Here is a 12183-nt window from a genome sequence, read left to right on the forward strand (position 1 = left end):
TGACGCAGATTCCCGCGGCGAGAGGCCGGAGCCGGGGCGGAAGCCAATGGCGGCGGAGGCGCCCGGCGCCCGACCCAGGACAAAGGAGGCGGGCGCCCCCTTTGTCGTCCCGCCGCCCGCTGGCGGGCTGTCCGCCGGGCCTGGCTGCGCGCGGGAGGGGAGCGCCCGAGCTCTGGGGTCTCGGGGCGGCTAGGTGAGCCGAGTCTGCGGGGAGGAGGAAAGGACGCTTAGCCGGCCCTTAGCGCCCACAGTTGGAACTTCGAAAAGAGTACGTACGCATTTCCCGCAGGGGCGTTCTCTTCTTTCCACGCCTTAAAGGGTTATGAAAGACTCGGGTTTTGTGAACAGAAGAGTGGGTCGCAGATCACGCACAAATGTGAAATGGGCTTGTTTTAAACAGGTCGTTGGAGCCCAGTCAACTGTGATGCGACTCTTTGAACCTTAGGGCGGGGGTTGTACCGCTTAGCTTTGGTTTTTGTGTAGTTTGGCACACGTGGGCTAGAATGCTTTTAAAGTAGTTTTATTTTGGGGAGACAGCTGTTAAAACAACCCGTGATGGTAAAAATGTATATGTAGAGAACTGAATTAATTGTTAACTACGTCTTAAAGCTCCAAGAGCAGTATTTTGTGTAGATTTTTTCCCCTTTGCATTTAAGGTTGTGGCAGTCATGCTTCAAAATACAGTTTATTTTGTTTTGGTAGCAAAGCGTGTTTTTAGGAATATTGTATAGTAGTGTTTAAACCAGGAACTAAGCCTGTTAGATAACGTGTAAGGCTGTCTAGTCATCTGGTGGTGTTGGGGTTGTTTTGTTTTGGGGCCTTTAGAACTAGAGAGATGTATATTGGTAATCTTCATGACTATAATACAAAAAAGGACAGGCAAAAGAAGAGGTTCCTGTAATGTATATAAATACAAATTGTTTATATTTCCAGTTTTAAAAACAAAGCTCTACTGCCTCTTGAAGTTGTATGGCTTAAAATTGCTAAAGAAAAGTGTATCAAAATCTTAACTTTTTTTTTTTCATCTTTTTGAGACAGGGTCTTACTATGCGGTTCAGGTTGGTTTGAGCGCACTTTGTAGCCCAGGCTGGCCTCAACTCACAACGATCCTCCTGCCTCAGCCTCCCAAGTGCGGGGATTACAGGCGTGTGCCATCACTCCTGGCCTCAAAATTTTAACTTTGAAGCAGTAGGATTTTAGTGGATTTTGAAAAGACAGCACAGACTTTCCTGTAAAGCAGTATGTAATTAATAGTTTTTCCTTTTGAATCAGACGACAGATTTTTTTCAGCCTTCTTCCCTTGTATCATAATCTGGAGTTTTGATTCTCTTATGTGATACTTCCTAACGCCTTTGGGATGTAATTCATGAGCTGTCAGCGTCTCCTATTTATTTTTGCAGCACTGAGGATTGAATCCAGAGCCTTTGTTGCACTGAGGTACATCATCATCCCTTATTTTCTATTTATTCTTGAGATAGATCTGACTATGTTCCCCTGACTGGCCTCAAATTCTTCTGCTATCCTCCTACCTCAGCCTCCCAAGTGCTGGAATTACAGGCATGCATACCACCTGGCTAGCTCTTATTCCGCTCCCCCCCCCCCAACTGGGAATCGAACTCAGGACCATGCACTTGCCAGGCAGGCGCTGTGACGCTGAACTAAATCCCCAACCCCTAGCCCTTTTTTTTTTTTTTTTTTGTCTTTTTGAGACGGTCTCTCTATGCAGTTCAGGCTGGCCTTGAGCTCACTTTGTAGCCCAGGCTGGCCTCGAACTCGCAAGGATCCTCCTGCCTCAGCCTCCCGAGTGCTGGGATTACAGGCGTGCGCCACCAAGCCCGGCCCTAGCCCTTATTTTTTGAGATGAGTCTTGTTAAATTGTGCAGTCTGCCCTCAAACTTGAAATCCTGCTTCAGCCTTCCCAGTACTTTGACTATGTGTTGTGCTGCCATAGCTGGCTTCAACTTTTCCCACCTAAGTGGGTGTTTCAGTGGATTTCCCACAGAGTTCTAATTTTAAGATATTCTTTATCATCCCAAAACAGGACATACTGTACCTATTAATAGTTATTTCATAAGCTGATACTCCTTTCAAACCCTGGACAGCCACAAACTATAGATTCTCATATTGCAGACATTCATGTAGATACGATACAGTGTGTTCTTTTGTAATGGGCTTCTTTCCCACAATTTAGGAAATTACAAAGTCTCATATAAAAAAATTTTTTTTTTTTTTTTTTTTTTGGTTTTGTTTGTTTGTTTGTTTTTCTCCGGTACGGGGAACCGAACTCATGACCTTGCACTTGCCAGGCAGGCTCTTTTGCCGCTGAGCTAAATCCCCAGCCCCTCATATAAAATTGACTAAAGTTAACCACCTGTTTCAACTACTGATATGTTTAACTGGTGCTGACACTTGGAGGATTTTGATTTTCCAAACAGGGTTTAGCTTCTGCCTTTGGAGTAACTGAGTCTACTGGCTGGCGTACCCTATTGACACCTGACTAATATAGTACAATACTTGGGATTTTTAAAAGAGTAGTGATTAGCTGTGACACTGTTGCAGAGGAAGGTCCTCATGGATTTAGTAAATTGTCTAGGCAGGTTCTGATATTTTTAAGGTAGTAGAGATTACCTTTTTGTATGTGTGTCTTTTTTGGAGGGGTGGGTACTCAGAAATCGAACTCAGAACCTCTGAGCTATATCCCAGTCCTTCTTTTTTTTTTTTTTTTCTTTTTTTGAGACAGGGTCTTGCTATGCAGTTCAAGCTGGCCTTGAGCTCACTTTGTAGCCCCAGGCAGGTCTCAAACTTGGAAGGATCCTCTTGTTCAGCCTCCAGAGTGCTGGGAGTACAGGTGTGAACCACCATGCCCGGCCTTCCATTTGATTCTTTTTAAATATTGCATTAAAAAATCTCATCAGAGGCTTGGGGATGGGGTACTCAGCTGTCATGCCTGCACTCTGGAAGGCAGAGAGGCAGGAGGATCAAAAGTTTACATTTACCCTGAGTAATTTAAGGAGTTAGAAGACCCTGTCTCAAAATAGAAAGGGCTGGGGACTTTGCTTAGTTGGAAGGCCCTGACTTCGATCCTTAGTACTGGGCTTGGTCTTTTTTTTTTTTGTATGTCTTTAGTTTCCCTGTTTTTTAGAATTCTGTACATTTTGAAGGAATGTAGAGTAAGGAAGGGTGTCTTTTTCAGTGTATAAGCTTAGCATGCATGGGGCTGAAAAATCACCTGTAAAAAGAATTTGTTTCTCATCTGACTGTTCTACAGTTACAAATTGTGTTAACCATTTAATGAGCTCCTCTGGGGAGGCTGAGGCAGGAGGATTGCTGCAAAGTTCAGGGCCAGCCTGGACTACATAGGGAGAACCTGTCTCAAACAAACAAAAAATTTAGTGGATTTTTTATAGACGCTATTTCATTTGTTTAGATTCTTGGTATAAGCAGATCCAGGAATCAAAACTAGTTTGCTTGATACTATTTGTAAAGTGCTAAGATTTAAAGAACAATCAGTCTCCTGTCTTTTTTATTCATGTCTAAAATACAAACCTATATGTGGCATTGCAGTCTTTTTTTTTTGTACCGGGAATCGAACTCAGGACCTTGCACTTGCTAGGCAGGCACTTATGCTGCTGAGCTATTTCCCAGGCCCTGGGCCCTGCAGTCTTTATGTTTAAAAAATGTGCTAAGAACTGATAGAAACATCATGTGAGGGCTGGGGATTTAGCTCAGCGGCAAAAGCGCCTGCCTGGCAAGCACAAGGTCGTGAGTTCGGTTCCCGGTACCAGAGAAAAACCAAAAAAAAAAAAAAAAATCATGTGAACTTGTTTCCTCGATTAGATTGACTTACTAAAATTATCATGAGGAAGTAATATTTGATGTTAGATATTTTTCCCTTTTCTCCATCTGTTTTTAAATCATCCTTTATAGGAAATACCGTTCTTAGGATGGTACTATGTTTAAAAATTTAGTTTTTAAGAAAATGGGGAGGTTTTAGGTGCATGCCTGTAATCCCAGCACTGGGGAGGATGAGGCAGGAGGATCACCATGAGTTCAAGGCCAGCCTGTACTGCATAGCAAGACCCTGTCTCAAAAATAAACAAAATCTCTGAAACACACACACACACACACACACACACACCACCACCACCACCACCACCACCACCACCACCACCACCACACAACAACAATAACAACAACAACTGATCTGGGCCTTTTTTCTGGACTACTCTAGGATAGTATTAAACTTTGAGAAGCCTTTGTTGACTTTGGAAAAGATTACAGTCTTCCATTCATGACTTAGTTTTCTGCCTTTAAGGGTCAGGTATTTTGTCATTGATTTTTTTTTTTTTTTTTTAAGGCCCTTAAAATCCACTCCTAACAGTTGCCACTAGTGGATGTTTAACTGTGAAGCAGCAGGCCAGGCACTTAAATAATCCTGCAATAGTCTAGTGAAGCGTAGGTACTACTGCTGTTTTATAGTTGAATGGGCTGAGCAGTAGTTTATTCAAGTTTGGTAGCCAGTGAATGGCAGAATAGGGATTCAGGCCCAGGGTTTCTTTTAGAAGTTCATATTGATTGTGTGCATAAAACTCAGTTATTATGTCAGTTTAAAAATCCTGTTTTGTCTGAGGTGGCACCCAGGTCTTTGGTGGGTTTTTCTGTTTGTTTTTTAGTGGGCTAGGTGTAGCTCAGTGTGCACTGGGTGTAATCCTTAGCAGGTACACATACAGGCAAAACATGTTGACGGTAATCCATATGGAGAGACGAATAAACCACTTTGGAGAATTTCTACATTTGCTTAATTTAGTGATAAATTGTAGGAAAACAAAGTGTTTCCTTTGTAGATGCCTCATTAACAGTTGCGCTGATGATTAGGTCTTGGGGAATTGAGCATTAATAAATGCAGTTGATGTGAAATATGATCTTCAGACAAAAAGGAATCAAGTGAACAAATTGTTTTGTTTACAGGGGAGGAAATGGTGAGGGAAAGGTTTGAGATATTCAGGTGAGTAGGATTCCTACAGCTGCAGAGTGAAATTTATAAAGTCTGGTAAGTTTTTGCAGCTGAAGGACTTCTGCGTTAGCTCTTTTGAAAATGTTCTGGAATTTTAAAAGGATGGATGCCTCCGGTAGGAAATTGGGTGGATGGGTTCATTTTGGAGGGGAATGGGATCTTTGTACTTTTTTATATGTCTGAATGTGACTGTTGCCTTTTGACTAAAAAGTTGAAGCAGTGAATGAACTGGTGATTACTAGCATCAGTGACTTGCAGATGGGTAGCTTCAAAAATATGCTTGCTTTTGGGAGGCGTTCACTGGTACACTTTTACTTGTTTTTAAACAGAATCTGATTTACTTGGTCACTTTAAGACTCTTGCTTTTGGTGCGTGAACTAGATTTAATTAAAATGGAAGTGGGCATTTCCCCCAGTGAGTTTTATGTGTTCAAAATTAAAAGTGCACTAAAAAACTTAGGCTTTTGTAGTACTTTCCTTTCCAACAGTCAGTACTCATGGCATTTTTTTTACTTAGGCCCTTAATGTGAGTGGACAATTGTACAACATACAGCTTGCTTGTTGTTTTTGGTTTTTTTTTTTAAACATGCAGCTTTCTAACAGCTCAGGTATTTGAAACTTTGCCTGTTTTTAGGTGAATAATGAAGTGAAATCCTGAGAAGTGTGGAGCTGTGAGAGATGAGGGAATCGCCAGAGATGGCGCAATCAAGACATTCTTTATATGCAAAAAAAAATTTAATTAGGCAACAATAATACTTGGTACTAAGAAGTTCAGGATTTTTGGTTGGAGGGATCAGGTTTCACTATTTTCTCTACTTCAGAATAGAGTTCCCGTACCATTGTATTGTGGCATGGTCATACGAGTGATTTAAGTCTCATGTTGTATTTCCTATTGTGACACTGCTGAGAGCTGTTTCTTTGGTACCTCTTGACAAGGGTATATTTTGATTGACTGCTTTATGTGCTTGTTTATTTTTTATAGCATTTAAATCAAACGGTATTGAGATGGATTGGGTTATGAAACATAATGGTCCAAATGACGCTAGTGATGGGACAGTACGTCTTCGTGGATTGCCATTTGGTTGCAGCAAAGAGGAAATAGTTCAGTTCTTTCAAGGTACCTCTAGTATTAGTCAAAGCTTAGTAGTGTGTTAATTTTGTGTTTTTACTATTAGTTTAATTTGTAAAATTCAATTTAATTTTGAAACTTAAATTTGTGATAATCTTGGTTATGTATTAAAATATGAAATGTGCTCCAGTTAATATTGGATACAGGAAGTGAAATACTTAAAACCTAATTGATATGTTGTATAATTAATTGAGAATAATTGTGTGTGATGAAATGAACCATGAATTACCATATGGAGCATAAATTTGACTTAAAGCTTTTTTCATATAATATAGGTGGGTTTTTAGAAAAGTAATTTAAAGACAGTGGTTACAAAAAGATTATGTAATCCGATAATATTTGAAAAATATTCCATTTGTATTATGGGGTGATGGGAAACTAAGCTTTTTTTTGTTTTGTTTTGTTTAGACTTGTTTTTAAATATATGATTCAGATGGGAATGTTTCAGCCTTTAACACTGTTCCCCTTGATGGGGTTATTTGTCCTTGGGTTAAAGGGTTGGAAATCGTGCCAAATGGGATAACATTGACGATGGACTACCAGGGGCGAAGCACAGGGGAGGCCTTCGTGCAGTTTGCTTCAAAGGAGATAGCAGAAAATGCTCTGGGGAAACACAAGGAAAGAATAGGGCACAGGTGGGGATGGAGAGTTGGGGATGGTGTTAAACTTTTATTTTGGGGGTTGTGGGTCACTATTGCTTAAATGGGGGGGTAACCATAACATTTTTCTGGGGTAGTTTAAAAGAATTGATAATTACCTAAATTTAACTTGGAAACTACAGATTTGGGTGGGGAATTGATGCTAATAGTTTGTTTAAATTAAAAGTAGATTGTTTCTATTTCTCTGTAGGCTGTTGTTGATATAATACATATTTTCCTGAAACATCTATCGTGTGCTAAAGGAAACTAACTAAAAATATATTCTGTATTTATGAATTGTTTTCAAATGACTCATTTGCCTATGTAAAACTTAAATATTTAATTATTTAAGTTTGTAGGTGTAAAAAATGTTAACTTACGGTGTATTTAGGTATTTTAAATTGGGTTACGTATTAGATGTAGAAAGACTTGCTGCATTTTGCCCAATATCTAAATAACACTAATACATTTATGCTGAAACTTGTACCTTAAAACATTTTTAAATAGGTATATTGAGATCTTCAGAAGTAGCAGGAGTGAAATCAAAGGATTTTATGATCCACCAAGAAGATTGCTGGGACAGCGACCGGGACCATATGATAGACCAATAGGAGGAAGAGGGGGTTATTATGGAGCTGGGCGTGGAAGTATGTATGACAGAATGCGACGAGGAGGTGATGGATATGATGGTGGTATGTGTATCTAATGAAGGTTCTATTGTCATTTTCTTAATGTTTCTGACATTTTGTCAAGAAATACAGAAATGGCAGTAATTTCAGTACCTATAGGTTTTAAAACCTGTTCATGGAAGTATAGATTCCCAAGGCCAGCTATGGTACTTGATTGATGCACATATTGATACTTAGAAAACTTACATAGAAATTAAAATGAAGTTGGCATAGGCATCAGTTTACATGTTATATCTGAATTTGTTCTTTGGAAGTTTTTAATTTCCATTAAGTATTCACTGCTTTTTTTTAATATGCACTAAGTAGTTGGATTGCAAACTCAAAAAACTGGGATAACATATGAGAAAATGTTTTTGTCAACAAAATTTGTCTCTTGAAATGGTGTATTTCTCCTTAAAATTACACAGGTTATGGAGGTTTTGATGACTATGGTGGCTATAATAATTATGGCTATGGAAATGATGGCTTTGATGACAGAATGAGAGATGGCAGAGGTAAAGTTTCATTCTGAAATAAGTTATAATTGTTAATACTTGCTTTTACACTTAGTGATAATATAGGTGGCTGAAAAAAGTTAACTGAGTCATATTTCAGTGCATTCTTTCAAAGAGCTTTACTCGTAATATGTACATTCCTTTGTACATGTATCCATAATGGATATAATCCTGGTGAATTTTATTTTTAGGTATGGGAGGACATGGCTATGGTGGAGCTGGTGATGCAAGTTCAGGTTTTCATGGTGGTCATTTCGTACATATGAGAGGGTTGCCTTTTCGAGCAACGGAAAATGACATTGCTAATGTAAGTAATTTAGTAATAGTGCTTTTATACTTGATACCAGTTTTGAAGGATTAACACTCCCTCATCCTTTATAATTGAGCAGTGTCAGTCCATGTTGGGGATATAGCGCAGTGTTAGACCACCTGCCTAGTATGTAGGTCTTCTGTTCTGTCCCCTACCCTGTCTTGAGTAGTTGATATTTTCATGCCCATTTTGTGTTTACATAAGATAAATCATTAAAGAGCTATTTTTATGGGTCAAGAATAAAGGTGCAAGGCATGGTTGTGCATACCTATAGTCCCAGCTGTTTGGGAGACTGAAGCAGGATTGAAATTTTGGGATCCTGTTTCCAAAAGATGAGATGTAGCTCGCTGTCCCATGGGCTCAATCCCCAGTACCGTTCTGGGACAGGAAATAAGTAAGCAAAGACTGAGCATAGAGTAGTGGTGGCTAGAAGATTGCAGATTTTGAAAGAGCAAATTATGTAACAAATTTCAGTGGTTTGGCTTTCCAGGCTAGGTAGGTAGATGCTATTGATTTGGCTGTCACTGATTTGGATGAAAACAGTTCATTTCAGATTGACAGGGAGATAATTAGATTTAAGCCTATGGATCGATGTAGTCACACACACACTCATGCTTTACCCATTGAGTAATTGAGATGTGGTGGCTTGTAAAGGCAAAAGTACCATCTGGCTAATAAAGTAAAAGTTTATTCTAGAACAGGGATGTGTAACTAGTAATATGGCACAAGACAGTTCTTCCTTGCTCGTAGCTGCCCAGGCAAGGCAAAAGATTGGTTGCCCACAGGACTTCTTTGGGGCAATTCTGTGAATTGAATCAGGGCCTTCAGGGTAATCATCTACCCGACATTCCTTTTTTAATTTGAGACAGGGTCTTGGTAATTTGCCCAGGCTGGGCTCAAACTTAGGATCCTTAGTCTCATTGGTGAGATTACAGGTGTGCAGCACTACCCACAGCTGAGAATACCTGTCTTTTTTATTGGTGGTGTCGTGTATATTGCTAAATAAGTACTCTACCACTGAGGTACCTCATGCTCCTGATTTTTGTGTGTGTGGTAGTGGGGACTGAACCCAGGATGCTAGGCAAGCGCTCTACCACTCGACCATACCTCCCTTTTTGAGACAGAGTCTATATCGCCCAGGTGACCTCAAATCTGCAAAACTGCCTCTGCCTTTTTCATTGGCATTATAGGCATGTACCACTATGTTCTGCCTAAAATAATGTCTTAAGTGTTAGGGGAGTAGGACTTTATTTATTAATGAAACAGGGTCTCACTATGCAGTCCAAGCAAGCCTTGAACTCATTATGTGGCCCTGGTTGGCTTAGAACTTGAGGATATCCTCCTGCCTCTGCTTTCCAAGTGCTAAGATTACAAGTGTGCACCACCATGCCTGGCCTGAAAATTTATTCTCATGGTAAGGTGTGAGGCTTTTTGTCTATTGGGTAGATTATTTTCTAGGTTTAATAGATAATCAGCACCCTAGAGCAGTGGAAGAACTTATTTTAATGGATGAAGAAAAATCAAGGTTTGTTACAGTAACTTTCAATAACTGGAAGAAAAAATAACATGTTTCCTTTTATTTAGTTCTTCTCACCACTAAATCCAATAAGAGTTCACATTGATATTGGAGCAGATGGAAGGGCAACAGGAGAAGCAGATGTAGAGTTTGTGACACATGACGATGCAGTAGCTGCCATGTCTAAAGATAAAAATAACATGCGTAAGTGGCATCTTCATTATGCTTCGGGAGCAGCACCCGGGATCGGATGTAGCTTTTGAACTGGACTACTGTCCCAGTTCTTGCTTGCTTTTTGAGACAGGGTCTCAAGTTGCCCAACCTAGGCCCAAACTTGTGATCCTGCTGCCTTTGGCCTCCCTGTGCTGGGATTATAGGCAGGGGCCACCACACTAGGCGTGGCGCTACGTTGGGTAGCTCGTTTATGGAGTAAATTTGTAATTTATTTCAATAAATATAAGAGGTCCTGGGATATATAATATAGGTCACTGAAATCATTTAGCAGCTACATGGACATTGTCTTTAGGTAATTTTTATATCTCGTAAGTGTTTGGAGTACTTGTTTAATATTAGCTCTTACTGATAAATCTGATCTGTCCTTTACTCTTAAAGAACATCGATACATTGAACTCTTCTTGAATTCTACTCCTGGAGGCGGCTCTGGAATGGGAGGTTCTGGCATGGGAGGTTACGGCAGAGATGGAATGGGTATGTAAAGTCTTTTTAAAAAGCAGCCTTAGCTACTTGGCAGTTATTTTCAAATGCTTTTTTTTTTTTTTTTTTTCTTGTAAAGATAATCAGGGAGGATATGGATCTGTTGGAAGGATGGGAATGGGGAACAATTACAGCGGAGGATATGGGACTCCCGATGGTTTAGGTGGCTATGGTAAGTGTCTCTGGTGTGTATTAGTCCAGCCTCCACATGTAGTACCCATAGTTAAAAGTACATGTTATTTCTAATATCTTGTACACGGGTATTTTATATATGGATGTCTCTTGGTCAGTGACTCATCTTTTTCTTCAGGCCGTGGTGGTGGAGGCAGTGGCGGTTACTATGGGCAAGGTGGCATGAGTGGCGGTGGATGGCGTGGGATGTACTGAAAGCAGAACACCACACAAGTTCTGACAGCAGCGTCTGGTCTACTAGACTTTCTTACAGATTTCTTTTGTATTTTAAGAACTTTATAATGACTGAAGGAATGTGTTTTCACAATATTATTTGGTAAAGCAACAGATTGTGATGGGAAAATCTGTTTTCTGTAGGTTTTATTTGTTGCATACTTTGACTTAAAAATAAATTTTTATATTCAAACCACTGATGTTGATACTTTTTATATATCCTAGTTACTCTTAAGATGTGCTGCCTTCGTAAGATTTGGGTTGATGTATTTTACTGTTAGCTCTGTAAGACGTAGTGTAGTGTAATATTAGGGAGTAAAGTTCACTTCTACATAAACTGCAAGTCTTATTAATAAGCAGACATCTGGAATAGAGCTTGAATAATTAGTGTAACTTTTTAATTTCTCCTGGTCAGCACTGTAAATATAAAGCCTAAAGATGAGTTTAGGTGGCTTCAGCAGTAAAAATTCAGCTAATTCTATATTGTTTTTCAAATGTCATTTATCAGGCACAGTTCTGAAACTTTGATGATTAAGAGTTACCTGGATTTCTGAATATTCATAATTGTAGGGAAGGGCGAGTTGGGAATTGAAGTGCTAGCCCTAGATTTTAGAGTAAAATCCCCTCAGCACTTGGCCGAAGTACCAAAAACGTTTCCCGAAAATGAAGAGTTGTAAGTTATCTCAAGATGTCTTAGAGTAGGTTAAGTTTCTCAGTGACAAGAGAATTGAGGTATTTACTGTGGAGTATACTTCTCACAGATATACTTTCAGTTTCTTACCCAATAGAGTATATATGGTTTTTAAATATCTGTGTAAGTGACTACATCAAAACATGTAAGAGACAAATCTGTGTTATATATCCTGCAGTTGGACTTTGCATCTGGTAACAGCTTGGGAGTTTGAGTTAAAAACACTATATGTAGCAAGGAAAAGGTGCTTTTTTAATTTTATCACTTTGATCAGTATGGCTTTTCTTTTCCAAATTGGCTAATGGATCAAAATGAAACCTGTCAATGTGAATTCATTTATTGAACTTGTTACTTGTTTTGCTAGAAATGTTCTGTAATAAATGTCAATGTGGGAGATAATAGTATGGTGTCTGTCCTAGAATGTTTGTGTTGGTTACTGACTATGAAATTTAGAGAGTACTAAACGTGTCTAAAGGTAAAATTTAGATGAAGTATCAAGTTTCTGGTATTAGAAAAAAATTGAGTATTATAGTCTTATGTATGTGGAGCCTGCTGGCTCTCAGCAATGGTCTGTTTTGGGGGAG

The 12183-nt window shown here is 39.4% G+C and overlaps 3 protein-coding genes across 6 annotated transcripts in view; 2 read left to right on the forward strand and 1 right to left on the reverse strand.

Moving 5' to 3' along the window:
- On the forward strand, positions 1–268 carry LOC106148633 (atherin-like; the record flags this gene model as incomplete). Its single annotated transcript, XM_013514831.1, is given in 1 exon segment — positions 1–268. A coding segment is annotated over 1 exon segment (193 nt), but the record flags the coding sequence as incomplete, so codon positions are not given.
- The window catches only part of Pbld (phenazine biosynthesis-like protein domain containing), a 56693-nt gene extending 55620 nt beyond the window's left edge, over positions 1–1073 (reverse strand). For both annotated transcript variants that reach the window (XM_005385984.2, XM_005385985.2), the window contains exon 1: positions 277–1073. The gene's annotated coding sequence lies outside the window, so the exon portion shown is untranslated. The remainder of the gene's footprint in view (positions 1–276) is intronic.
- Hnrnph3 (heterogeneous nuclear ribonucleoprotein H3 (2H9)) overlaps positions 1–12000 on the forward strand; it is a 12704-nt gene extending 704 nt beyond the window's left edge. For 2 of the 3 annotated variants that reach the window (XM_005385983.2, XM_005385979.2), the window contains exons 2-10: positions 5996–6130; positions 6639–6777; positions 7288–7472; positions 7877–7963; positions 8155–8270; positions 9858–9993; positions 10402–10497; positions 10583–10675; positions 10814–12000. In XM_005385983.2, coding sequence (XP_005386040.1) covers positions 6019–6130; positions 6639–6777; positions 7288–7472; positions 7877–7963; positions 8155–8270; positions 9858–9993; positions 10402–10497; positions 10583–10675; positions 10814–10890 — 1041 coding nt within the window. In that variant the 5' untranslated portion in view covers positions 5996–6018 and the 3' untranslated portion in view covers positions 10891–12000. The remainder of the gene's footprint in view (positions 1–5995; positions 6131–6638; positions 6778–7287; positions 7473–7876; positions 7964–8154; positions 8271–9857; positions 9994–10401; positions 10498–10582; positions 10676–10813) is intronic. The other variant, XM_005385981.2, reaches the window with a different exon arrangement.
- The last annotated feature ends 183 nt before the right edge of the window (positions 12001–12183 follow it).

Source organism: Chinchilla lanigera, unplaced genomic scaffold, assembly GCF_000276665.1.
Source record: "Chinchilla lanigera isolate Chin_1 unplaced genomic scaffold, ChiLan1.0 scaffold00024, whole genome shotgun sequence".
Classification (NCBI taxonomy): domain Eukaryota; kingdom Metazoa; phylum Chordata; class Mammalia; order Rodentia; family Chinchillidae; genus Chinchilla; species Chinchilla lanigera.